This window comes from Myotis nattereri (assembly GCF_964212035.1).
Source record: "Myotis nattereri genome assembly, chromosome: 9".
Classification (NCBI taxonomy): Eukaryota; Metazoa; Chordata; class Mammalia; order Chiroptera; family Vespertilionidae; genus Myotis; species Myotis nattereri.
The window spans coordinates 10571517-10599437 of NC_138084.1; the positions used below are offsets into that span (position 1 = coordinate 10571517).

General features: G+C 54.4%; 1 protein-coding gene across 2 annotated transcripts in view; it reads left to right on the top strand.

The window, feature by feature from the left end:
• Positions 1–24908, top strand: part of PRR5L (proline rich 5 like) — a 76003-nt gene extending 51095 nt beyond the window's left edge. For both annotated transcript variants that reach the window (XM_081099335.1, XM_081099336.1), the window contains 5 exons: positions 7291–7348; positions 12891–12982; positions 16041–16181; positions 18594–18720; positions 23677–24908. In XM_081099335.1, coding sequence (XP_080955461.1) covers positions 7291–7348; positions 12891–12982; positions 16041–16181; positions 18594–18720; positions 23677–24071 — 813 coding nt within the window. In that variant the 3' untranslated portion in view covers positions 24072–24908. The remainder of the gene's footprint in view (positions 1–7290; positions 7349–12890; positions 12983–16040; positions 16182–18593; positions 18721–23676) is intronic.
• The last annotated feature ends 3013 nt before the right edge of the window (positions 24909–27921 follow it).

A 27921-nucleotide genomic window follows, 5' to 3' on the forward strand; every position in this document is an offset into this window, starting at 1 on the left:
GGAGACCCCACGTCCTGGCTTCCATGGAGTTTGAAACCGAAGACGGTGCAGCGATAGGGATGCATCCACATGGGTGGCACACAGTAACACACAGCGTTGTGTTAACTGAGCACCCGAATGGGCGGTGAAGGCCCAGAAACAGGCCCAGATTGAATATATTTTGCAGGGACAAAGATGGGACTTGGGTAGGATTCCACAGAAAGTTGCGGGGAGAGATGATAAAGGGTAGGGTGGAATTTTTTTTGATGCTCAACCACTGAGTCACGCTGGCCGGGCCAGCTCTTCTTTAATCAATCTGGGAAGGTTTCCAAATTGAGTGGAATTCCCCAAATGGGAAAAGAGACGGAGGGTAGTAAGGGACAGCTCACCTGTACTCTGCGTTGAAGGTAAAGTCGGGGCCAGTGTACAAAAGGGCTCTGAACAGGAGCTGGGCTGCAGTGAGGGGACAAGAAAGGGAGAGGATGGTGGCTTTGGTGCGAAGGTCATGGTGAGGGGAGGAGATGGGGTGGCGCCCCCTGAGGGCTGCGAAGAGGACCCCCGATGTTTCAGGCCACTGTCCAGGGGGGCTGCCCGCCAGCCAGCGGTTACCTTCCAGCATCTTTATTCTACTTACCAGTACTCTCCCTGGCCGTTACAATGATCTGAATATTTTTATTATACTCTTCTCACGTTTTATGAGGATAAATAGAAAAATGAATCTTGAAATTGATCACCACAGGGCTCAATCTAATTGAGATAAAGGTGAAAATCAATGGGCATGCTGAAATGGCAAATCTTTAGCCTCATTGGACTTCGGTCATTGCCCATTTTCGACTGTGAAAGAAAGAACCTGTGGGTACAAAATGCCGAGAATACATCACCCGGAGATGAGCTGAGAATACGAGGTTAATTAGGGATTTTATAGTCCTCTTCAGCTTTATGGGCACAGAACGCCTCCTTCTATCCGGTAAGCGTCTCCTGCCACATGAGCACTTGTTTTCAGGAACCCATTACGTATGAAATTGGTGACTTCCTACGGACTAGGCAAGGAATCCAGGAGCCAGCTTTAGTGCATTCGGAGCGGGGGTGGGGGTAGGGGTGGAGTGGGAGGCAGGGTTAGACACTGGAAATGAGATGTTTAAATAAGTGGAGACTTTGGGCACCTCAGTGGCCGTAAGAAGTAAAGACTGAGCTAGAAGGGCTGAGGAATATTGGTCAGACAGGACAGCTTTCGCGGAGGCTAGGAGCGCTGAGGAGGGCACAAGTAATGATAGTCACAAGGGCTAACACTTTCAAGACTTCTGTGCCAAGCGTTGTTCTCAGCCAGCGGTTCTCAAAGCGTGGTCCCCAGACCAGCATCTTCGGCCTCACCTGGGAACCTGTGGGAGACGCAGATTCCCAGGCCCCATTCCGAGGGACTCAGAAACGGTCATGATTCCGACGCGCACTCCAGTCGGAGCCCTTCTCCAAGCAGCTTTCCCGTGCTACGTCTGACAGCCCGCGGGGAAGATGTTGTTCGTGCCCGTTTGCAGATACTGCAACTGCAGCTCCGAGAAGGGAGGTGATCCAAGATTGTAAAACTAGTAAAAGGTAGAGCAAAGATCAAACCCAGCCACCTGGCTACGGATGAAAAGAATTTGGATTCTACTTTCAGTATTGAAATGCCCTTAAGACAGCCCCTGAAAACTCCAGAGAAGAGAAATTTCAGTGTTTTTTGTTTTTGTTTTTTAGCGGGGAAGGGAGAAGGGTGTTCAGCAAAACAGGCATGGACTGTTTTCCGGCTTCTTTGTAAAATGCCTTTTTCAAGAAAATCCCCATTCACCTTTTAATAACCACTGACCCGGTGCCGAAGGAAGAATTAGCGTTTGTGCCAGGTTTTTCACCTTCTGCGCTCCCCACCTGGCCTTTCTCTTGGTCTCATCACTCGCACACACACCCCAGAACCGGTTTATTAGAGACTCTCTGGGCCCGGCGGGGTGAGCTGTGTTTATACGACTTTTCGTGGCTTATCTTGGAAGGATCAGGGTTCACAGGAAACGCAGGCATCCTTGGAGGTGCTGGCTGCACTTTCAAAGTCACGGAGGGAAAAGGCAGAGGCGGCTGCGATTTCCATCACTGGCTGGGCGCCAACCACAGGAACTTGCGTAGTCTCGGGTGTCCCTGCAAACAACAGCCGGGGGTGGAATTGCTGGTTCCTACAGCTTCTCCGTAGGCAGAGTGACACACTGCTCGGCCCTCTGGGGTCGGCAAGAACGCCTTCTTTGGGAATAGACTGCGCCTGGGAGCCAGGTAGTCACCGTGTTAGACATCAACTTTGGACGGTGGAGACCAAGGGCCTGGGAAAGACGTGGGCGAGGCGTAAGTTGGGAAGCTGGGAGCAGCAGGAATGACCGGGTTGGATGGAAGCTGTGGGCAGGTGGGGGGAACCCAGTTACCTGGCTGGAGATTGCCCACCCAACTGCCCCCAGCATCTGGGAACCTGAAATGGGTCTCTTCTACTTCCCCCCTCACGGGCAAGAACCTAAGAAACTCCTCCATTGGACAGGGCAGGAGAGTGTGAGGCTAACAGCGCCAGCCCTTTTGCCAGGTAGGTCTGGATTCCAGTCCTTGCTAGAGCACGTATTGGCTGTGTGACTGCAGGGAAGTCACTGAACCTCTCTGGGCCTGCGTTTTCTTAGAAGTAATCTCGGTGTAAACATGGTAACTTACTTCAGAAGGTTGACGAGGCTAGTAGGTGAGATGCCATATGCAAAGTGCATGGTACATAGAGAACAGTCGACAGAGGGTGGCTCTTCGTACCTTAGTGCCTTTTTTTATTATCATTGCTAAAGTATAAACCAGAGGAATATATTGGGGGAAAAACATGGGCATTGGCATCAGACCAACTAGGGTGCAGATTCTAGTCTCACATGTGCTAGTTGCTTCCCAGAGTCTAGTTTCTTCGTCTGCAAAAAAGGGAACAGGATTGTTGCAAAGGTAAGTGAGATATGCATGAGTAGGGTCTACTACAGGGGCTGACAGGAGTAAGAACCAGTACACAGCTCTGTCATTCTTCCTGTTATTGCCATCGCCACCGCTAAAACATTAGACGTGAGGGAGGGCTAGCAGCCCTTGCATTTACAGAACTCCTACCGTGTGGAAAGTTCTTTCTTCCAGAAAGATACAGGCAGTAGCATCACTCTCCCTGCCCCCTAGCCTTGTTGGTTCCCCGGTGTCCTGAGTCCCCGTGGCCGGTTTGCGGAGGTGCCTGCTTGACCAGCCCCGCACTAGGGCCACCCACCCTCCCACCCTCCCCCCTCTGCTGCCCTCCCTGCCTCCTCCCGCCCACCCTGTGTGATTACCCAGAAGGAGCTGGGTCTCCCCAAGCCCCTGGTGGTGGGATGGTTTGGGGTGCCTTTCCCCAGACATCTTTGTTGTTTGCCTTCTTCCTAGCTGAACCTCATTTGTGTGTGTGTGGGCAGCCCATTTTTCGATGCCTTAGAAAATAGATGTCAGCTGTTTTTCGTTCTGGGCTTGTCTGCCACTTCATTAAAGTGCTGTGTATTCCATGTCTAAGTTCAAGTAACAACGGCCCAGTTCCAAGTCCCCAGTCATTTCCTAGGTGGCTGCTACTTAATGCAACTGTTTCTTGGCTTGAAGCCTTTGGCTGGGGAAGGGGGGTGGCTGGTGCCTCGGGGCAGGGAATGGACGGAGAAAAGCGGGCTCTTCTGCAGCCCGTTGCCATCTGGCCCCAGCCTTGATGCCTGCGGCAAACGTCGCCCAGCCCCTCCAGAGTCCGGCATTTGTCAGGGGCTGGGAGCACTGGGAGGTGAGGCCCGGGGAGCACAGATGCTTAGAAAGACGAACACGGTGCAGATCGCGGCCCGAGTCAAGGCCAGTTTTCTTTCCTTCTTTCTTCCTTTCCTCAGGTCTCGCAGCCTTAAGCCCCCCAGACATCCAGCTGGCGTGTCCTTGGGCATCATCATTTGCAGGGCCCAGTGCAAAATGAAAATGTGGCCGCTTCCGCTGGGCCCTGGATGGGTGACCCCCAAGAGTTTGTCACCGCTGCACTCTGGGTACATAGTTTAGGGGGGTCAAGAGGCCGCTGTGGAGTCACCAGTACATGCATCAGGGCATTGCCTGCCCAGGTCAGGGCGGGCTACACCAACCGGAACCTCCCTACCCCTCTTAGCCCCAGTGCCTGAGCCCCCCCGCCCCCCCCCCCCACACACACACAACACTGTCACATTTAGGGGCTAGGATGACAGTAATGGGGCAAGGTGGTGGCGACCCCCCTGGGCCAGGCTCCAGGAGGTGGGGAGCAGGAACCTAAAACCCTTCTGTGGAGGTGGTAGGAGGCAGGTCCATGGGTGAGCTGAGGCCCCAAACCCCCGTGCCTGCTCCATTGCCCCATCAGATGTCACTTACGAAGCACAACATCAAAGGTAAAAATATTAGGAGTGTAGGTGGCGCCCTCACAGGTATGGATCAGTGGATAGAGTGTTGGCCTGTGGACTGAAGGGTCCCAGGTTTGATTCTGGTCGAGGGCATGTACCTTGGTTGCGGGCACATCCCCAGTAGGGGGTGTGCAGGAGGTAACTGATCGATGTTTCTCTCTCATCGATGTTTCTAACTCTCTATCCCTCTCCCTTCCTCTTTGTAAAAAATCAATAATATGTATTAAAAAAAAAAAAAAAGAAGTGTAGGTGGCAACGGCAGAGCATTGAGACCCAAGCGCGGGCCCTTAGGCAGGCAGGACCCATTGGGGTCAGGTGACTGCAGGTTCCCAGGAGAGAAGATGATTGGCTCAGTCTGAGACCAGGTGGGCAGGAACCAGGCCAGTCCACAAAGAGGGAAGATGGGGGTGCAGTCGAGGCAGTGAGCATGCATGATGGGGCTGACTCCACCGCGTGGATGGCGGGGCTGGCGAGGCCAACCCAAAAGAGCCTTCTCTAGTGGCCTGTGCTCCAGCCGTAGGAGATGGAGAGAGACCCTACATGTAGCCTCAGCTTATTCAACTGAGAAATAACAGCATCTGCCAACTCCCAGGAATCTGAGCCTTTTCCAATGAGTTTGGAAGGTGCTTGAGCTCCCTGGAAGGCGGACCCACCCAACTGTCATCAAAACCGCATTGACCATTGGATTTGACCTCAGGACTGGGGAGGGGGAGCAGGAGAAAGACTAGATGTCTTTGAGGCGCCTTTTAGCCCCAGTTCCAGGATTTCCATGCTGTGTGTTATGAGGATTTTAAAAAGAATGTTTTCCATTCTCTACAAGACACAAGCACCTTCTTTTCCTTAAAAAAAAAAAAAAAAAAAAAAAAAATACCCCCCGCACCCCCAAGCCCCGCCTGATGTCTTCTTAAAGGAGAAAGAACTGGAAAGAAAGGAAGGAGAACCCAGGCCGTTTGTTAAAGTTTATTCCTTAGGCTACAATGTGATTTTTGTATCACGCGGCGGAAATGTCAACAGACTTGAGGACGGTTTTACTGTCTAAGTCTGGTTGGTGCTCAGGGCTCGTCTTGCTTTCTGACCCGGAAGCTGCTGGCTTACCTTTGCTTCCAGGAAGGTGGAGAACACAGTTAGGGTTTCACCTTAATGACCTGCCCATCCCATCATGTTTTGTGAAGGAGTTCTTTGTAAATCACTTTGATTTTAGGCTTTCGTCTGCCATCTGGAAACTAGTGACCAGTTTTTAAAATTAGGCCGTTATCTTGTGAATTTTACGAGGACCTATGAAATGTGGTTTATGTTACATTAGTCACAAATGTGACAGTACCTTTGAGAGAACATTTTAATGTTTTGGATGTAGGCCTATTTATTGTAGACTCCCGTTACTTCCCACTCCTGGTATGAAGATAGCTGGGCTAAGAGAGCAATTCTTGTCATCACTACCCACCACTGATTACTAAGGACGTAAAATAGCGTGTGTGTGTGTGTGTGTGTAGCGATTATTATTATTATTTTAATATTTTTATTGATTTCAGAGAGGAAGAGAGTCTCGTTAAAGTGCTGAAGCCTTCGGGCTGGGGAAGGGGTGGGGCTGGTGCCTCAGGAGAGAGAGACAGAAACATCAATGATGAGAGTGAATCATTGATCAGCTGCCTCCTGCACACCCCACACCGGGGATCAAGCCTGCAACCTGGGCATGTGCCCTTGACTGGCATTGAACCCGGGACCCTTCAGTCCACAGGCCGAAGCTCTAGCCACTGAGCCAAACTGGCTAGGGCATGATTATTCTTATCAGAACTTTATGATATTGCTGAATGATGCCATTTTCCAGAGGAGGAACTCAAGACTCAGGGAAATTAAGTCCAAGACCACAGAGCTTGAATGTGGCCGAGCTGGGACTTGAACCCTTGGCCTGATTCACAGTTCTTTCCTCTCTGCCACCCATGCCCTCATCATCTCTGTAACAGGGCTCTTTATAAAGGAGAGAACTAAGAAATGCATGAAGTTTTTATAGGATATTGGTCATCCTGGGCCCCCCACCGCATAGCGTAGGCCTTGCATAACCTGGTAATGAGGCGAGTGGAGAGGCGGCAGCTCACTCTTGCTCTCTGAGCTGCTGGGACTTGCAGAGAGGCTGCTCCGTAGCTTAGGGGACCAGCTTTCTGAGGGAGGGCAGGGGTCTGCGGGAAGCCTTGCTGGAACGCAGCAAAGCGGAGTGGAGAGCACACAGCTCCTGGAGCCAGGTGGACCAGCGCTGTCTCCGGTGGGCAGGCCTCACTGTGCGCACCAGTAAAGTCAGGGGAATGGCGCCGGCTGACAGGATGATCCGGAGGGTTGGAATTGGGTGAGATGAGGGGCCTGAGCCCTCTAACAAACACAAAACGTTTAACTATGGTTAGTTGCAAAGGGACTAAATCTTTCTCTCCCCACAACCTTCCCCTGCAGACACATGACGGACACATCCTTCTGCTAATGATTTTGTGTGTAGTCTTTCATGCCAGCCTGAGAAACCTAAATTTATCTTTTTGAAAAACCTATTCTTTCTGCCTAATTTCCCATTGCCTTCAGGTTCTCTTTTCTGAGTTTAGATGAAAGGCTGGAAGGACATTGGGCATCAGTGTCCATCCATAGAATCCAGCCAGGCTCGCCGCCTGCCCCCTCCGGGGTTGGAGGGATGGCCATGGTGGAGGTTGGGTTTGGCGCGTGTCTCACTCTGTTGCGATGGGCTGTCTTCTCCTGGAGCCTCGGCCTTCCGCGAGGACAAAAGGCTTCTTAACCTTGGAGGCCCGGCGAGCTCCCAGCGCCCAGGACGCTGGCAGGGGGAGAGGGCTGCCACCTGCAAAGGAGCTCAGCTCTCGTGTTCTTTGTTCTCTTTTGGCAGAACCAGCTTCTTGCGAAAGGACTGCTGTTTGTGGAGGAGAAGATTAAGCTGTGCGAAGGCAAGTATGAGGCTGCCCTCGCAGAGCGGGGTTCCCCGGACTCGGGCTTTGAGGTTTGGGCAGCCGAGGCGCTTCTGTCCAAATGCGGCCGGCCCCACGCGAGGGATTCACCCCAGCCGCTGCCTGTCCGGCGAGGCGGCAGCATTTCCATCCGAGTCAGCCTCGCGTGCCACGGCAGCTGCCACTGTGCTTCGAAAAGGGAAGTGGAACCTGGAGGTCGCTTTGCAGACCTCGTGTAAGGGGGCTTTTCCTGGGGTGTGTGCAGCCGTCCCCTGTGATGGGATGAGTTACACGGTAGGTCTGGTTATGCTGTTCTCTCTCGTCTGATCCAGGCTATTTCCTATTGGCCTCTGTCCTGTTTCTTGTCATAAGTGACCAGGGGTCTATCCGCTAGGGAAACGTTAGGCTAAGCAGACGGTCACTTCAGGGGGTCTCGTTTGATAGGCAAAGGAACGTTTTCTGGCTGTAAAAGAGGTTTAGAGCCCATTGAACAGGACAGGATGGAATTGGAAGGTGGGTCCCAAGGCAAGAATCGCCAGCCCCTGGGACTAGCTCCACCTGGGACTACGTCAGCTCCCACCCGTGTGGATCCTGACCTCGGCTGCCCCTGCGTTCATGGGTGACTGTTTGGCAAGTTTCTAGTTTCTCTGAGCCTTGGTTTTTAGTGTCTTTAACATGATAAAATGGGGGTCGGGATGGTAGGGAGGATCAAGTGCATCACCGGCACAGCACCATACCCAGCACACAGTAGGTACACAAACCGATTCCTCCTTCTTTTGTTCGTCCTGCTCTAGCCTGAGTCCTCTGGCTGTAGGACAGACTTACTTCTAGACCCAGACTTACCAGGCATTAGGTCACCCCTTTTTTCTCCCATTCCCTGGGAAAGAGACTGGCGTCCAGGGAAGTGGCTCCCAGTCAGGCAAGGCAGGAAGAGAAATGCGAGGCCGGCAGGGCAGAGGGCGCTGTCTGGCACACAGTGAGTGCTCACCAGCCTGTGAAGATCAGAGATTAGACACTCGCCTCTCTCTCTCTCTGAGAGCTGCCTGAACCTGTGGCCTTGTTTCCCTTGCATCCATCTATGCTGAGACTCCTCACGCTTACAAATACCCACCGACCCGAGGCCTTGCTTACAGCGACTGGCTCTGATGAGCACTTAGTGGGCCTTTTGCATTTTGGTGGCAGGCTAGGACACCTGTGTGGAAGGTGGCAGGCTAGGGAAGAGAGGAAACAGAAGCATGGTCTCTGGGCACATTATTTGTCTAAGTCATTTGGGGAATTTTTACAAGCTCTTGCAAATATGGACAAATACCAGCTCTAGGAAAAGGACGCTGAGCAAAACCAGAGATCTGAGTGCCCTTAAAAAGGAAAGGGGACCCTGGCCGGTATGGCTCAGTGGATGGAGTGGCGGCCTGCGGACTGAAAGGTCCCAGGTTCGATTCTGGTCAAGGGCACATGCCTGGGTTGCAGGCTCGATCCCTAGTGAGGGGTGTGCAGGAGGCAGCCTATCAGTGCTTCTCTCTCATCATTGATGTTTCTATCTCCCTCTCCCTTGCTCTCTAAAACCAATAAAAATATATTTTTTTAAAAAAAGGAAAGGGGAATGTCTCTCGCCCAAGTGATGCTCAACAGATGCATCCAGAGTGAAGCCTCAGAATGAAGCTAGACGGGTGAGCAGGTCATCCGGGCTATTGGGCCACAGCCCCACCGTGGGCCGGCGAGTTCGGGGCCCGGGTGGTCTCTCTGTGGCCCCCTGGTCCCGGGTCTGGGTGCCAGGGTCCTCTCTGCACAGCGAAGGGGCCTGAGGGGAACTGTTAAGGGTTTCATCCCTTCAGCCAGAACGTCTCTGCTCTATGTTATGCATGACGGCTCCAAGCAAGATTTCGTTTGGGGAAGAGGACTCTCTTTCTATGAAATAGAGTTTGGAAAGGACTGAGAGGACCCTTCCTGTCGCTGAACAGACTGCACTTTATTTTTTTATTTTTAAAAAATATTTTATTAATTTTTTACAGAGAGGAAGGGAGAGGGATAGAGAGTTAGAAACATCAATGAGAGAGAAACATCGATCAGCCGCCTCCTGCACACCCCCCACTGGGGATGTGCCCGCAACCCAGGCACATGCCCTTGACCGGAATCGAACCTGGGACCCCTGAGTCCGCAGGCCAACGCTCTATCCACTGAGCCAAACCGGTCAGGGCCAGACTGCACTTCATTGACCTTTTTGCTAATATACATCCACGCCGCCTCCTGGCCGCAGACAGGGCAGAGGCAGCTCCTCTCCGCGGGGCGTTCTGTCGAGGGATGTGCCAGGTGACTCGCAGCCGTCCCTTCTGAGCTTTAGTGACCTTGACTTGAAAGGTGTTTCCCGTACCTATCCTCCGGACCTCTGGTGATCTCAGCTCTCATGGTGCATTAGAGGAGAGTTTTCTAAGAGAGTCATCTAGAACCTTCCATCCAGGGAGGACTTGGCAGGGAGCTAAGTCCTTGACGTGGGGCTGTTTCTGGAGGTGACGCCACCTCCTTCCTTGAACTCTTGCTTCCCCGGGGCTACCCTGTGTCTGTCTGAGGTTGTTTTCTGAACACGTTCCAAAGCCTCCGTTCCCCTCTGGAGTCTGCAGCCAGCAATTAGGCCCAGGCTCCCGGGACAGGCGCCTTCCGGCTGTGGGGCTGAGGGATGGCCTCACGTGGCCACGAGGGTTCCATCTGGGTGGGGAAGGGGAGCAGACAGGTGCCGGCAGGTCCGGCATCGACCTGCAGGATTCACCTCCCTTCCTTCAGGGCAGGGGGGCCTCTGCTTGTCCGTACCGAAGGCTTAGCCTAAGGCAGTGATGGCGAACCTTTTGAGCTCAGAGTGTCAGCATTTTGAAAAACCCTAACTTAACTCTGGTGCCGTGTCAGATATAGACATTTTTTGATATTTGCAACCATAGTAAAACAAAGACATATTTTTGATATTTATTTTATATATGTAAATGCCATTTAACAAAGAAGAATCAACCAAAAAAAATGAGTTCGCGTGTCATAGGTTCGCCATCACTGGCCTAAGGGCTGTCAGTGAGGAGCTGGAACAGCCTCTTCTCCTGGGAGGCACATTCATCTGGGTGTGGGGGTTCACCTTGGTTTTAGGTACCGGGCTGACTCATTCCTGCAGAGAACTAGCATAGCCTGCATTTGAAAAGAGGATGCTGATGGACTGAGTCAAACATTTATTGATTATCTTCTATCGACCAGGTTCTCTCCTAGGTGCTGGGGACACAGGGGTGCACAAAACCATCCTAGGATTACAGGCCCTTGTGGCGCTCCCAGCCTGGTAGTGGAGACAGATATTAATCCAATCATCACCAAATGTAAAACTGCAGCTAGGCTAAGTACTAAGACTATCTTGCCATCCATAGTAGGAGAATTTGACCACTTTCCTGTGGCCCAGGGCACATGCCTGGGTTGCAGGCTCGATCCCTAGTGAGGGGCGTGCAGGAGGCAGCTATCAGTGCTTCTCTCTCATCGTTGATGTTTCTATCTCCCCCTCCCTCCCTCCCTCTCTGAAATCAATAAAAATATATGTTGGAGCTGAAACTACAAAGATAAACAGATGTAGGTTAGGCAGAGAGCAGAGGGAAAGAACAGTCTGGGCAAAGGGACTGGCCCCTGCAAAGGGCCTGAGGCACAAGGGGACCTGGTGAGTGGGAGGGGCTGAAATAAAGCCCACAGAGTGAGGGCTAGAGGGTGAGGGGAATATAGAAGATGATGACGACACAGAGGGAAGCAGACTCTCCCTGGCCAAGAGGCCCACATTATGGAGGTTTTCTTTAAGCAAAGGAGAGTGTTGGAGCTAATCAGGAAGTCCTGTTCTATCCTGTCCCAGGTCTGGGTTAAATGGTAACCTCCCTCCACTCACCAGCCCTAGTGTTTGCAAAAAAAAAAACACAACAAACCACAACCGCCTGGCTGGCATGTCTTGTGGTTGAGCATCGGCCTATGAACCAGGAGGTCAGGGTTCGATTCCTGGTCAGGGCATCTGTCCAGGTTGCAGGCTTGATCCCCAGTAGGGGTGCATGCAGAAGGCAGCCGATCGATGATGTTTCTCTCTCACCAATGTTTCTATCTCTCCATACCTCTCCCTTCCTCTCTCTCTGAAAATCAATAAAAGAATATAAAAACAATAACAACAAAAACAACCCCACAACCCTGTACACTTAACACTTGCCATTCATTCATTCATTCATTCATTCATTCATTCATTCCAAGACGCCTAGAAATTGATTTATCATGCTAAGCACTAGAAATATAATGGTGAGCAGGACAGAAAGAGCCCAGGCACTCACTCCCGTCCTGGTGGAGTCAGAGAAGTAAAACAAGCATAAGCGATCCCAACAGAGTGTAATTAGCGCTGTGAGAGGGAAAGGGGAGGGCGCTAGGGGTTTGCATTTTCCCCACGTACATCTCGCACTGACCTTTCCAGATCTGCATGCCTTCGGCCCTGCTAGCTGCCGGTCATGCCCTTGCTCTGCTCTCTCTCCCAGCCACTGCTTTTATTGTCCATTAAACTAATAGATGGAACGTACTACATGGAGCTCTGTATCAGTTCAGTGCAACTGGCGGTGTTGGGCCAAACGCAGCTCTCGGTGTCTAATCTTGGTTGACCCAGTTTCTCTGCCTCAGATGAGCAAAGACAGTGCCCAATCAGCTCTGTTATCTGGGTCATTAAACAGCAGCCACCGTGCGGGCCCCTCTCAGCCGCGCCCCCCGCCTTTCCTGCAGGTGCAAAGTTCCTCACACAGCCTTCCGGTAGCACTGGGTGACCCGTGTCATCTAGCCGGGGGTGGTGTGTGGCCACGGCTCAGGCTCCCTGGTCCCAGGAGTGAGAGTAGGCCCTGCCTCGGGATTCGAGTCCTGTGTCCCACAAGGGACCGAAATGCTGAAAAGCAGTGGGTGGAGGTGACAGTTTCTTGGCCCTCTTTCCACCTCCCTCAACTGATAGCTCAAATCCAGAATAAAAAGCCATTGTCTTAGCGATCAAAAAACAACCACCAAAGCAATATATAAACGAGGACAGCGTTTGCCCAGTTTATGTTGCTCAAAGAGCACGGTTCTGGAATCCCGACTCTGCCTTTTTGCTGTGTGACTTTGAGCCAGGTACTTGACCTCTCTGAGCCTGTATCATAGGGTAATAGAGTCTACTTATGAGATGTCTCATGGATGAGTAATTTAGCACAGGGACTGATAATGTAACCATTCTCGTGATAATAACAATTGTTATACGATTTTCAAAATTCAGCTCCCTTTTCTGGGTTGGGGCCAGAAGGCATAGTTGCGTATTTCCAGTTGAGTCTCTATCCAACCCCGTGGTTACTGTAGTAACACCTTACAGATCAAATGTAGGTGAGGGGCCTTTGTCCCCCGCGCTCCCCTCTCCCCATGCCCCCCCTCTCCCTATGTGCCCCCCTCTCCCCATGCTCCAATAGATGGAACTGTCTTCTGGCCTCTCCTGCAAGTAATGACAAGTTCTTCTCTTTCTTCCCCCTCCCGTCTTCTCGCCCCCGTGTAGGTGACAATCGCATTGAGGTTCTGGCTGAAGTCTGGGACCACTTCTTCACTGAGACCCTCCCCACCCTGCAGGCCATATTTTACCCAGTTCAGGTCAGTCTCGCCGGAACAACCTCGGCTTGGCCTTTGCCACTTGCAGCCTCCTGGTGACGGGGGAGGACAGGAGGTCGGGAGCCTGAGTTGGCTAAGGACTGGGAGGTCTCTGCAGGGTGCTTGGTTCCATCCTTAGCATCTCACCTCCAGCAAAGAGGAGGCCCCGCAGAGGTAGCGATTCGTAGGCCTGCGTCGCCCTGTTGGTTTGGAGAATGTCCGCATATTCCTGGAGTGGCCTGCTTCTTACTCTTCCTTTTCTTTCCCTTTTCCCCTCCTTTCTCTGAAACCCGATTTTTAAGCAACTTCCCTGTTGCTCCCAGATTGTGGGAAAGGAGTGGTGTTCCTTGCGCTCCACAAAGGGTTCCTGAAGACCACGTGGCAGAAAGAACCCTGACTCGGGATCTCGTGGGGTTTGGGCAAACTCATCTCACTTCTCGGGACGTAGCTCCATTTCGTCTCCTGCAAAGGGAGGAATTTAGGCAGAAAGAGCAGAGGTGTCTCCTTCTGTGACCTCAGCTCATTCTCCCACTTATTTCCCGCCACCCTGCTGCAGGGCTGGTCAGTGCCAGGTCAGTGTGGACATCCCCTAAGGCGGGTGGACCCAGGTGTCACACCCCTGCGCTGCCATGCGCACTGCCCCACTCCTGCCCCCCGTGTTCAGGGTCCTGTCTGCTCGGGCTAATGGGCGCAGCCACCACCCAGCCGTTAGCCATGGTGGGAACTGCCTGGTGCCAGAGGTAATGACTCACCTGCTTTGTTTGCTCTGAGTGCTGTTTTAAAGGAACCTGGAATTCTCTGAACTATTTGTCAAATGTTTAAAACTTGGGAGGTTATGCCTGTGGAGTCCATCTCCCATTCTGGGCCTGCCCCTGACAATTGTGGTGGAAACCCCCAGCCTGCAGCCCACAGCTCTCCTCCCCCCATTCCCAGCTCGTCCTGCTCCCCTGAGAGAGGACTGAGAGCATTGATGTGGACAGCTCAGTCCCCTCCTTCCACACCCCGTGTTCAGAAGCGTCTCCCTTCCCTGCTGTGGTCACTCCTCGGCCAGCAGTGGGTCTTAAGAAGGCAGTCCTGGGAGGTGGGGTGGGCAGATCTAGCCAATGAAAATACAGGATGCTGAGTTAAATCTGGATTTCAGATCAACATAAACAACACAAGGTCTGAGACATAGACTAGAGAATCATTCACATATAACTGGACACCCATCTGCAGTGGGTTTGCTGTCCTGGGTGTCTCTTAGGGCCATCTGGGCGTGAAAATCCCAGGTGAGGGTGCCCAGATGGGTTTAGGATGGGGTGTGTGGGATCTGGGTGGGCGTTGTCCTGACACAGTTGCAGGGGGCCTAGAGGAGCCCAGCTGTGCAGGTCTGAGGCTGGTACCGCCCCGCTTCTCTTGAAAGATTGTAAAATGTGGCAACAATTGGTTTTGTTCCTGTCCACTTCCCCCTAATTTCCCAAGTGCTGCTGCTGCTGCTGCTGGTCAGACACCCCACTTTGAGAACCCCTGACTTAGGAGTGCTCATTATTGGTAGTAACACCCTCTGAGGTGTCTGTGAGTCCAGTCGGATCCTTCTCACAACTCCCTGTGGGTTGAGGTGTCTGCCAGACCTACTCCTCATGGGACAGCTGTGTTTCTGAGCGCCTGCTGTGCTCAAGGGGGTGGAACTTGGCCTTTGGTTTTCCTCCTTGTAAACTGAAAGGCTCTAGGAGATAAAGTGAGGGCAGATACCTACCAGATAAGTGGTCAGTGCCAAGTGCTGGGGCATGATGCAAAACATAGAAGCTACAGGACCTTGGAAAAGATTGGGGAGGGGGTGGACCACTGCCAGTGAGGTGGTCAGGGAAGGCAGTCCAGGGGGTGGTGGAACTGGGTCTGGAAGGCGTGGGTGGCGTTATGTGTGTGTGTATTGGGACTGGAGGGTAGAGGGATGCAGGGTTGGCCACACCACTCTTGCCCATGTTTCTGTAAAACCTTCCTAAGGGCTTACAAGAAATGCTAAACTTTCTCAAGCTTTGGTAGTCTTGAAGGGTGAGAACCCATATCCTATTGGCAGGGCATACTCGAATGATACCTTTGTCTCTACTGAGAGCAATTGATTTTTGGAGTGTTCTGTGTATATATGTGCAAAGGAGAGCCTGGAACATGGGCCCTTCTTTCCCTTTCTGTTTTGGCAAACTTCGGGAACTCCAAAACCAAATAGTTTAGGTTTAGCCCGGCTGGTGTGGCTCAGTGGTTGAGCATCAACTTATGAATCAGGAGGTCACAGTTCGATTCCCGGTCAGGGCACATGCCCAGGTTGCAGGGTCCATCCCCATTGGGGGGGCGTGCAAGAGGCAGCCAATCGATGATTCTCTCTAATCATTGATGTTTCTATCTCTCTCCCTCTCCCTTCCTCTCTGAAATCAATAAAAAAATATTTTTAAAGAAGTTTGCCATCCAGCTGTATGGGCTTTAGGATTTTTCACCTTGAAGTGTGTTTTATAATAGTACCTCTCTCAAAGGGTGGTCATGGGTGTTCAATCTACATCAAGAATATCTAGAATCATGCCTAGCCATGGTCAGAGCTTAGTGTCAGTTCTTAGGATTGTTAGCTGTTATTTTCTTTCTCTGTCCCCACCCCATGTGGCTGAACAAGTCCCTTCCTTCTACTCCCACAGTTCTTTTTCTTCCTGAGTTACTTGCATTTATATGAATCTAACAGATCCCTTGCTTTCCTCCTTCACCTGGCATGCGACTGGTGCTCAAATAGTTAATGGATGAAGTTGAGGAAGCAGCCTTGAATGTGGGGAGGAGGTGGTGATCTTTGCTCTTGTTTCTCCCATCTGCCTCTCTCTTCCTTCTTTCTGACCCTCAAGGGGCACCGGGACAGCATGGCCCCCAGGACAAGCGTCTTGTATCACCTGTGGGTTATTTAGGCAGGTCCAGCCGCACCTTATGTTAAGCAAAGATTTCATTCTGAAGGATGGAGGCCAATTCCCGCCTCTTGGACAACACCCATGTGGCTGGTGGCAGGTCCAGGGAGCCCTCTCCTCCCGACACCGCCTCTTCTCTCCCCCAGGGCCAGGAGCTGACCATCCGCCAGATCTCCCTGCTGGGCTTCCGTGACCTGGTCCTGCTGAAGGTGAAGCTGGGCGACCTGCTGCTGCTGGGCCCGTCCCAGCTGCCCCCGTCCATCGTCCAGATGCTGCTCATCCTGCAGGTGAGGCCCCGGGGGAGACGCCACCCCAAGGCCGAGGGAAGGAAAGAAGGAAAGAGACTGTCGCTGTGGACACGGGGGAAGGAAGGAACCGAATGACCAGAGCGCCTTAGCTTAGTGTAGTGTCCTTTCGTTGTTCATGTCCCTTAGCTCATTTTCCTTTTGCTGGACAGCAAATGAGCATCTCTGAGGTCCGGGGCGCTGAGCTCTGTGCTGGGGTCCCGGTGGGAGGGAGACGCTGTCCGGTCATTCAGGCTGGGGGCACCCCCCCTCCTCCCCTGTTCTGTCAGGGAGTCAGGGGTTACAAGTAACAGCAAGAACCCACCCCGACCTGGCTCAAGCCAGACCAGGGCTCCCTGGAAGGTTCCTGGGGCAGGTGGGCTTCCTGAAAAGACAGCAGCCAGAAGGGAGACCGTGTCAGGCCTCCGAGGGGCTTGGCTCTGCCCTTCAGGTCTAGGCTCAAGGCTCCCGGGCTAGGTTGGGCCCTTCGGGGCTAGGGTCACCTGTCAGGGACTAGCTTTACCTTCTCAGGCCTCGAAGCGACTCCTTGGGGCTATGCTAGGCCCCTGGGGACTAGTCTCCGCCCTTCAGGACTTGGCTCAGCACTCTGGGACTAGGCTGCGCTCTTAGGCGCTGGGGTTGTCCCTTCGGGACTTGCTTCAGCTCTTACGGCTAGGCTCGGCCCTTCGGGGCTGGGCTCGGCTCTCTGGGGTTAGCCCAGAAGACTGTTTTGCTTGTTTTTTAAATATGTTTTTATTGATTTGAGAGCATTAACCCCTTGAGTGCCGGGGAGCGCGATCACGCTCCTCCTGTCTTTCGCCGAAAGTGCCGGGAGCGCTATCAGAGCTTCGAAACGGCGTCCAGTTCTAAGTCTGCTCTTATTAGTGATGATGATATTGCTGAATATGTCAGTGTAGTAAAGGTTTCCTTAAGTTTTTGAATATGTAACTTCATTTACTTGCGATTCATAATTTTTTGTCCTAAACTGCTGTAAAATCAGCAAAAAACGCCTTGGCAATTTTAGCATAGTTCCTAGGATATTGGTTGGCACTCAAAGGGTTAATTGGCTGCCTCCTGCACGCCCCCTGCTGGTGACCAAGCTCACAACCCAGGCACATGCCCTCACCGGGAATGAAACCAGAGACCTCCTGGTGCATGGGAAGATGCTCAATCACAGAGCCACACCATCTGGGCACCATCTTGAAATTCTTCATTATTTTTGAACAAGGGACCCCGCGTTTTCATTTTGCACTGGGGTTTGCCGGGTGGGAGGGTGTTTTAAAATCCAATCCACTTTGAGAATTTGACAGGACGGCCCTTGGGCTGAGCACAACACCCATGGTCCTTGCCTCTCTGCTCCCCGGCAGCCCCTGGGCCCCAGAGCATGGCTTGGTGTCCTTTCCAGGGATCAGCTGGGTCCCCTAGGAGTCTGCTGGTCTTCTAGAAAACCTTGGTCACTTCTGGCTCCTTTCCGGACCTGGCGGCTGTGGTCATTGTTTCAGCTGGTGTTTGCTCTGGCCTGGGCTCTGAGGACGCCAGTCAAGCTGGGCTTTTGGAACCGCCTCTTCATCTTGGGGCTCAACACGCATCTCGTTCCACTGTGACTCCCTTTCTTCTGCTGCTCTGGACTTTTTCATATTTGGTCCCCCTTTCTTTTCTAGCCTGTTCACAAGTGGCAGGAAGATGTGCTCGGAGCCAGACAGCCTGGGTTCCATTCCTGTATTTTCTGTTTTTGTTTTATTGATTTCAAAGAGGAAGGGAGAGGGAGAGAGAGTTAGAAACATCAACGTTGAGAGAGAATCATTGATCACTGCCTCCTACATGCCCACTACTGGGGATCGAGCCTGCAACCCAGGCAGGTGCCCTTGACCGGACTCGAACCTGGGACCCTTTAGTCCGCAGGCCCACGCTCTATCCACTGAGCCAAACCGGTAGGACCCATTCTTGGGTTTTTGCCATGGACCGGCCGTGTTCTCCTGGGAACTTGCTTAAGCTCCCTGGGCCTTCATGTCCTCGTCTGTAGCAGGAGATGACGAGACTGTCACCTTCCTGGGGTTGGTGGGAGGCCTCTGTGCTTTGATGGTGTCACGTGCTTCTAGAAAGAGCCCGCGTGCCGAGTGTGACCGTGGGGGTGGGATTCCTTTGGTTGGGGCCAATCCACAACCTCGGAGCCGGGGTGGGGACTGTCCACCCAAGCTGCATGGGTGGGACCGGGGGAGAGGCACCATGGCACCCTCCACACACCGTTCTGATCACGGGGACCCGTGGCACGTGGCTCGGGCTGCAGGCCTCGGTTCCCTGCGTTCCAGCCACGGGGACCTGCCTGCTGGGGCCACTGCCTTGGACGTGGCCGGAGGGCCCGCTGGCCTTGGCGACTCTGAGTGACCTTTGCCCCTCTTGGATGTTTGTTTCCAGAGTGTTCACGAGCCCACGGGCCCCAGCGAGGGCTGTTTGCAGCTGGAGGAGCTGGTGAAGCAAGTGGTCTCTCCTTTCCTGGGCGTCAGTGAGGACCGCGGCGTCTCGGGCCCCACGTACACGCTGGGTAAGGGCCACTGCTCTCGAGCTGCCCAGGGCCTTGATGATAATGCTACCGGCCACAGAGATGTGCCGGGACTGTGGCTTCGGATGCAGGCCTGTGCAAGTGTGTGCACGTTCACCCTCACGCTTCCCCAGTGGCCTCTGTCTTGGTAACCTGCTCCCCACTCTGGGATCCCCCCCCCCCCCGGGGGCCCCTCTGTGCTTGTCTGGTCCGCATCTCTGATCTGTGGTTTTGATCTTTCCCTCGTGCCTGCCACGTTCATGTCTCCTGGATCTGCTACCAGAAGCTGCCTGATTGCACCCGCCTCCACTGAGTGGAAAAACCGCCCGTGGTGGATTTCCCTCTGAAATCACCGGGAAACGTGAGGCCACTCTTTTGCACGTGTGGTCAGATGCAGTGGAGCTGCTGCTCCCGCCTCCGTGTCTGTAGGTACCGCCAGGGCCTGTGCACCAAGGAAAGGTCGGATTTGGGGACCAACCCTTTTGGGGCTGTTTTCTGGTGCCTGGAAAGTTAGCATTAGTGAGCGCCAGGCTCGGGAACAGGCCCCCTGGAGAAGCTAGAGTCGGATTCGTTCCTTCTCTCAGTGCGACCTCCGTCTAGATAAGGAAATAGCTCGATACTAAGGCATTTTTATCGTGAAAGACGGTTCAGTTACCCTCTGAAACAAAAGTTCCCTAAAAGTAGGAACTTTCTGTTGGTTGTTCTATCTCCAGTAACTGGAATGGTGCCTGGTATACAGTAGGCACTGAAACATGTGTGTTAGATGGATGGCATCTGTACCCCGAGGCCAGGGCGGCCAGCACCCACAGAGGGGTGCAGGGCCGGGAAAGGATTCCCTGGGTTGAGGACCTTTTGCCCCTCTCCTTGCTTGACTGGAGTTGGAGCTGCCCTCAGAGCACAAAGCGGAGGGGCAGCCTCCAGCGAGGTTCTGCCCCTTCCCAGGCCTCCCCTGCAGAGAGAGAGAGAGAGAGAGAGAGAGAGAGAGAGAGAGAGAGAGAGAGAGGTCTGCCCCTTCCCGGGCCTCTTCTGCAGAGAGAGGCAGGGCTGCCGCGGTCTTCACCACCCCTTCGTGTTTCTCTGGAGACATGAGCTTAACCACAGCCACCGCAGACGGGGTGCTGCCCCGGCCTGCTGCCTGCCAGGTCCCCCCCTCCCTGGCTCGCTCATCACTTACTCATTCCACCCAGGAGCTGGAAAGAGGCAGAGTAGAAATGACAGCTGAAGGAACCCTGCCCTCCCAGCGGTGCCTGGGCGCCCTGTGGCCGCTCCCTTCCTGGAGCCCAGCTTCCTGCTCGGGTGGCCTATGGGCTCACCTCACGGGGCGGGGTGGGGGATCCAGGCCGAGGTCCAGGATGCCAGCAGGTTGGGCCGTGGCGGGACTCCATCCATCATCGCTGGGCCTAGAGCCAGGAACAAGGGTAGACCCAGCAGTTTGTTCAGTGCAGGACTTACTCTAAGAGGCACAGCTCCAGTTTTCCAGCTAAAGTAATACAGTACATGCTTTTGTCCAATTCGAAAGCAGAGGCGGGAGGATTCATTCTTGAACCAAGGACCACCTTGTCTCCCGGGTGTTGTCTCAGAGGGCGCCCAGAGGGGAGGAAATGACCCTCTTTGGATTGCTTTGGTGGTGTTACTCCAGCAAGGCCGTGCTGAGACCCTGTCCAGGCACCTTGCGAAGTGCTGCAGGTCTGTCCCTGACCAAAGCTGACCCACCCCTGCCTTCTGGCGAGCACGGTCAGGTGAGGAAGTCACAGTCAATAGCTGACGACTCATCTGTGTACAAGTGCTCCGAGTGGGGAAGTCCAAGGGTGTTGGTTCCCCACCACCGGGGGACTTTACCTGGACGGGGAAATCAGGGAAGGCTCCCTGGGGGAAGCGATATCTGCTGGGGCCTCTAGGATGCATATGAGTTAGCTGAGTGAACAGGAAAGGCAGCCTGTCCCCATAGGAGGGCTTTGCAATGGTCCTGGGGCCTGGCTAGGGGTGGGAGCGGTCAAGGGCAGCTGAATAATCATCTGAAAAGCCACCACTTACCAAATGCCTGGCACATTCCAGGTGCTTGGCATGTATTCCTTTCATCCTGGCACAACCCGCTGGGGGTGGGGACTGTGGTTACCTGGGTCTCAGAGTCATTAAGAAACTTCACACAAGAGGGGAGGTGACCAGGGCTGGGGAAGTGGTTTTTTTACATGTTTGATCTGGGATTCTTGGGATCTCTCTCTCTCTCTCTCTCTCTCTCTCTCTCTCTCTCTCTGCCAGCCAGGCCCATGGGCTTGAGGAACAAGCCTCATTCCCGGGATGTACAAGGCTCGCTTCAGAGAAAAGATGAGTCGGAGGCCATGATGGGTTGTGTGTGTGTGTCTCCGCTCCAAAGCCATCATTTTTCTGAGCCAGTGAAATCTTAAATAGGCCGATATGTCAGGACCTAGCCCTCACCCTGCCTTTCTGTAGAATTCCCAAAGTTTCCAGGCCGCTGCCCGGGCTACTTCCAGGGCCCTCTGAGCAAACACAAAAGCCCTGGCCTCCCCCACCCCTCCCCCACGGGTCTCCAGTTGTGGGGGGGCGGGGGGAGGGAGGTGAGAGGGGGTTTTGCCTCCAGATACCATCCTTCTCTTCCTGACAAGCAGGCATTCAGGGCTTCAGGTGCTGGGGCCTGGTGGGGATGCCCACAGTGGCCTGGTGTGCAGGGTCACAATGCCCGCATTATGGCCGCCCCTCCCATGGGGCCCAGCCGGTGAGCCCTGCAGATCAAAGGCTGGGAACCAAGTTCCCAACAAAGGGCCAGGGAGTGCCTCACCGCTTTCTTCTCTCTGGGGTGTGAAAGGAACTGCCATCACTGGCTCTGTGCAGAGGGAACCGATGCCAGAGCTCACGGGGGAGGGCCCCCCCCCCCCCCCCCCGCAATGGGGCCTGGTACGGGAGGAAGGAAAAGAGGCCTCCCCTCCCCCACCCAGTGTGACAGGCAGGAGGCGGCCTGGAGGTAGGTGCCAACAGAGGGGGCGGACCCGGCCCCTCACCCTGCTCAGAGGGCCCCAGGCCCCCGGGGCACTGACAGCTTCATCCATCGCTACTTGGGAGGTTTTCTCCTCTGAGTGGCAGGGCCTGGCCTTCCCTGGTGTGAAGAAGACAGTCGGAGAAAGCAAACAGGGACAGTGCGAGGAGCGTCTGTGAGCTCCGGGCCTCCATCAGTTTTAAGGCCTCCCAAGCGGGGGCGGTGGGGGGCGGGGGGCGCCTTTGGGGGCTGACCCCACTGGGGAGGCAGCTGACATTTGTCTTGGGGTTGCCTCTGGAGTCTGGTGGGAGTTTAGCGAGCAAACACTGTCTTCCCAGGGGACTTGACACAGCCCAGCGGCTCTGTGGTCTGGGCTCTGCCCACACCCCGTCTTGAGAACCAAAACATGTTGCCCAGAAAGCAGAAGGAAGAGCAGTAGGCCTCTTGGGTGAGTCATCGCATGGAAGGCAGAGAGCAGCAGTGAGGAGAGAGGTGGGGCCAGCCGAGGAAGGAGAAGGGCCTTGGAAACGACAGGCCTGGCTTCAGCTGTGTGGCCTGGAGTCCGTTAATCAACCTCTCTGAGCTGAGCACCACGGAGAAAGAAGCTGCCCTGCCTTAGGGCAGGACCCAGGCAGAGCTGCCACCTGCCGGCATTATGGGCCCAGCTAGAGACAGCCTGGCCCCAGGGACCATTCCCAGTGAGGCATGTGTGTGCCTCTGCCTCCCTCTCCGGGACCCCAGGCCACATGCCGAGCCCTCTGCAGGACGTCTCTGAGTCCCTGGAGTGCTGTGTTGACCTGTGTTTGAGTCGGGGCCTCCCAGTGGAGCTCTCCTGGCGGCCTGGGCCTGAATGTAGATCTCAACCTCGGGCTTCTTTTCTACAAAATGGGCTCATTCATGTCGATGAAGTATGCTCTTCTTTGATACAGAACTTAGCACATAATAGGTGCTCAGTTAATGACTGCCCCTGAGACAGCTGCCCACCACACATACACACACACACACACACACACACACACACACACACACACACACATGGGCACTGGGCTCAAGCCGCTGTGGCAGGCCCCACATCACATGTATGCTTCTCTTTCTCCTTCTGTGAGCACAGCATTTCACATGTTAGGAAGTGTCTATTGCAGGAGTCATGGGGACCCCCTCCTCCAGGCTGCCCACCTCACTCTGGCTCCAGCTCTCAGCAGCAGCCCGGCAGGCCTCTCTTCTCAGTTTGCTGCCCGTTAACCTTCCCAGGGCTTTGGGCTGCTGGACTAACAGCGTCAGAGAGGTGGGCGACTTCCAGGCACCCAACCGAGACACCTTTCCTGGCTCATTCTACCAGGTTGGGGTCCCTGGGTATCATCCAATGAATTCCCGTTTCTTCCAGAGATACTGCCTGGGCCCGCCCAGCACATCTGTCCCCTGTACCCCCAAATCCCCTGTGTCCTGGGCCCAGCTTCTGTTCTAGCTCTTTCCTCTTCCTGGGCCTGCACGTAGGGAATGCTCAGCGGACAGCCCAGCCCCACCTCCTGCCTGGCTGCTTGTAGAGTTGGGGCCACAACACGGGGTCTTCCAATGGCCAATCTCAGGTGCTTGCTTTTGGCAGCAGTGGGAGAGACATGAATTGTGTTCAAGGGCGTTTTTAAAGGCTGGTTCTTTAACGGGGTTGCTGCTGCTTTGAACTCCCTGCTGCTTCTGTTTTATAGGTATCGACTTTTGTGATCATAAAAGTAATGCATGGCGATTGTAAAAAATGTGGGAACATTACAGAAACGGTGCCTCCAGCCTTCCGAGAGCACCTCTGCCACAGGCTGGCATAGATCCTTCAGTCTTGGTGGCCCCTTGGCATGTTGCCCCCTAGTCATTCTTCCCCATCGATGAGGCGTATTTGACACTCTCCCCCCCCCCCCCCCAACACACACACGCTATTTCCTCCTCCATGACAGCCTCTGTTGCTTTCTCTCTTGCAGCCAGGCGCCACTCCCGGGTCCGGCCCAAGGTCACGGTCCTGAACTATGCCACCCCGATGGCCACCGGCGGCCGGCCCCTGAATGAGATGGCCCTGACCCCTCTGACGGAGCAGGAGGGGGAGGCCTACCTGGAGAAGTGTGGCAGCGTCCGGCGGCACACCGTGGCCAACGCCCACTCAGACATCCAGCTGCTGGCCATGGCCACCATGATGCACTCGGGCCTAGGCGAGGAGCCCGGGGCCGAGGACCAGTGCCTGCTCCTGCCGCCCCGCTTCTCGCCGCCCCACCGCCAGTGCTCCAGCGAGCCCAGCATCACCGACGGCCCCGAGGAGCTGGAGGAGGTGGCCGGGGGCTGCCCGGAGGACTCGGAGCCCAACTGTGCCTCCCTCAGCTGACTGCCCACCGGGGCACCTCCCAGCTCTGCCCAGCAGCCAGCCTGAGGACAGCCCCATTCTGTGACTCACCAGCGGGCGCTTCCTTGGGGGCAAGGCTGCCTCGTGTCTTCTTGGGGACAAGCCTAGTCTGAGTGCCCGGGGGGAATCCCTGTTGTCAACCTCTCCGTTTTTGTGCCTGTGACCACCTGTTCGCAGCCACGCAGACCCAGCGGCCTGGTGCCCACTTTCTGATTTCCAGCCTGGCCTGCCTGACCCGGGGTTCATCTCTGGGCTTCCCCCCTCAGATCCTGGACTGCCCAATGCCCCCCAGGACACAGCCCGGTGCCCGTGGCGTTGCTGTGGCAGGAGGCTGTCTGGGCCATGCCTAGAGCCCAGAAGGATGTGCGGGAGTTCCCCTCTGGGTCTGGTGATGCAGAGGCGTGTGGGTGAAAGGTACCTCTCCTTCCCTGTTTGTGGGGAGTGGATGGAGACGCAGCCCCTACCCAGCAGGGCCCTGGGAAAGCGCCTTCCTCCTTTTAGTTTCAGGATTGCAGGGAAAGAGTTGCCCCCTGGCGCTGAGGGTCCCCTCAGTGACATCACATCGTCACATCGTCACATCGTCACATCCCGGAAGCCACCAGGTTGGATGAAGCCTCTGCATTTCCCCCCAGGCTTCCTCCCAAACTCACAGAACCAGCCTCCCTGGGGGTGGTGCTGGTGCCTTCATGCCTCTCTGACGTCAGAAACTGACCGTTCTCCTGTTGTGGGTGAAGGGCCGAAGGGCCGGCTGATACCAACCAATTAGTCTTGTTCCTGGATTTGACTTGAATTTTTAAAATGTGCGTCGTTTCAAAACCCATTGTTTGCGAGTATTTGCACGGAGGGTCTCGCACTGCTCCTTCCCACTGGAGTGTGTCTTCAGCACCCTCCGGGAAAGGGGACGGAGCGTTTGGGGGGTGAAGGGGATCTGCCGTGGGCAGGGCTCACGGGCTGCAGAACTCCGGAAGCAGCTGGGCTGGGGTCCAGAATGGCCTGTGTTTGTGAGTGTCGTGGTTTGTAGGAGAAGCCGCAGTGAGGTAGGGAGACAGCTGCCCCCTGAGCAGAGGCTGTAGCAATGGAAGGTCTCGGTGCTTTACCGTGGGGATGGGGAGGGGGGGAGCGGGGGGGAGTAAGGTGGGAGTTTATAGGACCTTTTGGAGAGATGTTCATTTCCTGTGAATACAGGGAATTCAAATGCCTGGAGTTTCTAACCCCTGAGGCCTCCAAATGCCTTTCGTAGCGCGCTGTCTCCTTACCGCTGCTGCCAGGGCTGGGTTTCTGTCCACCAGGAACCTCTGTTCTCTTTGTCTTTGCCTATTGGCCCCACTCGGAACAGCTCCAGAAGGGAAGAGAAGGCTCCCCGGGACCCTTCTGGCACCTTCTGGGTATCCTGTTAGGCTTGGAAAGTTTGTTAATAAAAATCTGCGAGGCGAGAGCCAGCTTGGCTTCGAATGAGGCGGGAGGAGGCCACGGGGGGATGAGGGCAGGTTTGCCACCAGGAGGGGAAGGGCCTTCTGAGCGCCTCTGAGCCTGGACAGCATTCCCCTCCCGGGCGGAGATCCAAACCATGACCAGAGCTGTGCTCTGGGTGGCTGCTAATTTGGAGCTTGTGTTTTAACAAGTTGTTTCATGTTCATCCTTCCACGAGAGTGACGGGAGATCTGAGAACGTCAAACAAACACAACCAAAATCTCAGTGGGTGTGCGGCATAAAACCCACACGTTGGCGGATGTGCGTTAGCAGACGGAGCATCAGTAGGTAACAGCACGGGATGTGCTTACTGGATGGCTTCAGTCCGTTAGCACACGGAGCACTTGAGACTGGGCTGTATTGATCCAGGCAAAGTAATGAATCATGCTTGGGTTTGTTTGTGGGCTTTTGGTTTTTTGGTGTGTTTTTTTCATTTACAACGTTAGCACTGGATATGTGTTTCAATGCCTTTTCCATATAGTAAGTGGCCCCGATGCAGATAGCGGTCAACGAAACACGTGCGCTCCCAGGTGGAGAAGGGAAGGGTCAGTCCAGACCCAGGGAACTTGACTTTGCTGAGTGCTGTTAGCCAGTTTCACCTCTGATGTCCACACCGGGTGTTTGCACAGTAAACACTTCAGACTGTACCTGTCCACACGTTACTGATGTTCATGGGCATTCCAGCCATCAGAGGGCCCGCAGGAGGAGTAGCTGGCGTGTTTTAACACTTTCTCCCCTTCATGACATGAAGATCCCTTTTCGTCGTTGATCTTCCTGTGGCTGAGGTTCAAGGACAGGAAGCGATCCCTCTAGACTCCCAGTGAGCTCACAAACCCACAAACCTTTCATGCTGCCCGTTTCCAAAACGGATCCAATAAACGTCCTTTCGTCCACGCCATCTTCCCTGCTCCCTGGGGTGGCGCCTGGACCGGATCTGCCAGCGCAGCAGAGCGTTGGGCGTCCTGTCCTCACGCTCTGTCCCCGCTTTTCCTGCCTCCACGTTCCTTTTCCTGTTGCCTCCCCTTGGGGTTCGGCAGCGGCCTTGCCCAGCTGGCCTCCCGGGGTTTTGTTTGCCGCCCTTGTCTGGATGGGCAAGTCATTTCCTGGAGCAACGGCCTGTCTACGGAGCCTGGAAAACACCATACAGAGTCTGGGAAGGCGTTAGAACCTCTGCCCAAAGCAGCCAGGTCTCTTCCGGGGTGTTTGGGTTCAGGGGGATGCTCACCCTACTTACTCATGGGTGTCTCCTGCATTCCCCTCTAGTTAGGTTTGGCAGAAAGAATTTATAATGTTTTATACTCTCTGCCTAAGTTTTCCTAAGAGGGCGAGAGCAGCATCAGCCTGAGGCCTCTGAAGGCTTAGGAGGCGCATTTATAGAGGCGTGACCTGAACTGAGAGACGGTTCTGGAGGATGGAGACGGGGGAGTGTGTACACTTTTGTTGAATCTTCCAAGGCTGGGGATACAGTGAGTGATGTCTCCAAGTGCCTGTGTTTTGGGAGCTTACAATCTTATTTGGCCAACAAGAATTTCAAATAAAGAATCACACCTGATAGAAAAAAATGGCAAAAGGCAGTTGACTAGAGGGATACCTGAGGTGAGGTGGCTAGAGAAGTTTTCTCTCTTTTTAAAAAAATATTTTCAAAGAGTAAGGGAGAGAGATAGAAACATCAATGATGAGAGAGAATCACTGATTGGCTGCCCCCTGCATGCCCCCTACTGGAAATTGAGCCGGCCCCCTACTGGGGATCAAGCCGGCACCCTGGGCATGTGCCCTGACCAGGAATCGAACCGTGACCTCCTGGTTCATAGGCCGATGCTCAGCCACTAAGCCATGCCAGCCATGCCAGCCACGCCAGCCATGCCAGCCAGGTGAGAATGTCTCTCTTAACATCGACTTGAATTGAGACCTGAGTGATAAGGAGCCAGCCTTGCAACGTGCTTTTATTCTCTATGGCTGGTGCAACAGATCGACCACCGATTGGTAGCTTTACACACACACATTTATTGTCCCTCAGGGCTGCAGGCAGGGAGTCTGTCTCCCTGGGCTGGGGTCACGGTGTTGGCAGGGCTGTGTTCCTCTCTGGAGGCTCTGAGGAGGCTCTACTTCCTCACTTGGGAGCCTCCAGAGGCTGCCTTCTTCCCTGGCTCCTGGCCCTGTTCCTCCACCTTCAGAGCCAGCGATGGTGGGTGGCCTCCCTCTCTCCAGCCTGCACTCTGCTCCTTCTGCCACTTTGAAGGACCCTTGTGTGCCCATCGAGCCCATCCTGGTAACTCAGGGTAATCTTCATGTCAGGGTTTCTGTGGGCACTGCCTTTGCCGCTCCCTCTGCAGACGTCTATCTCAGTAGGAAACAGGCCAGC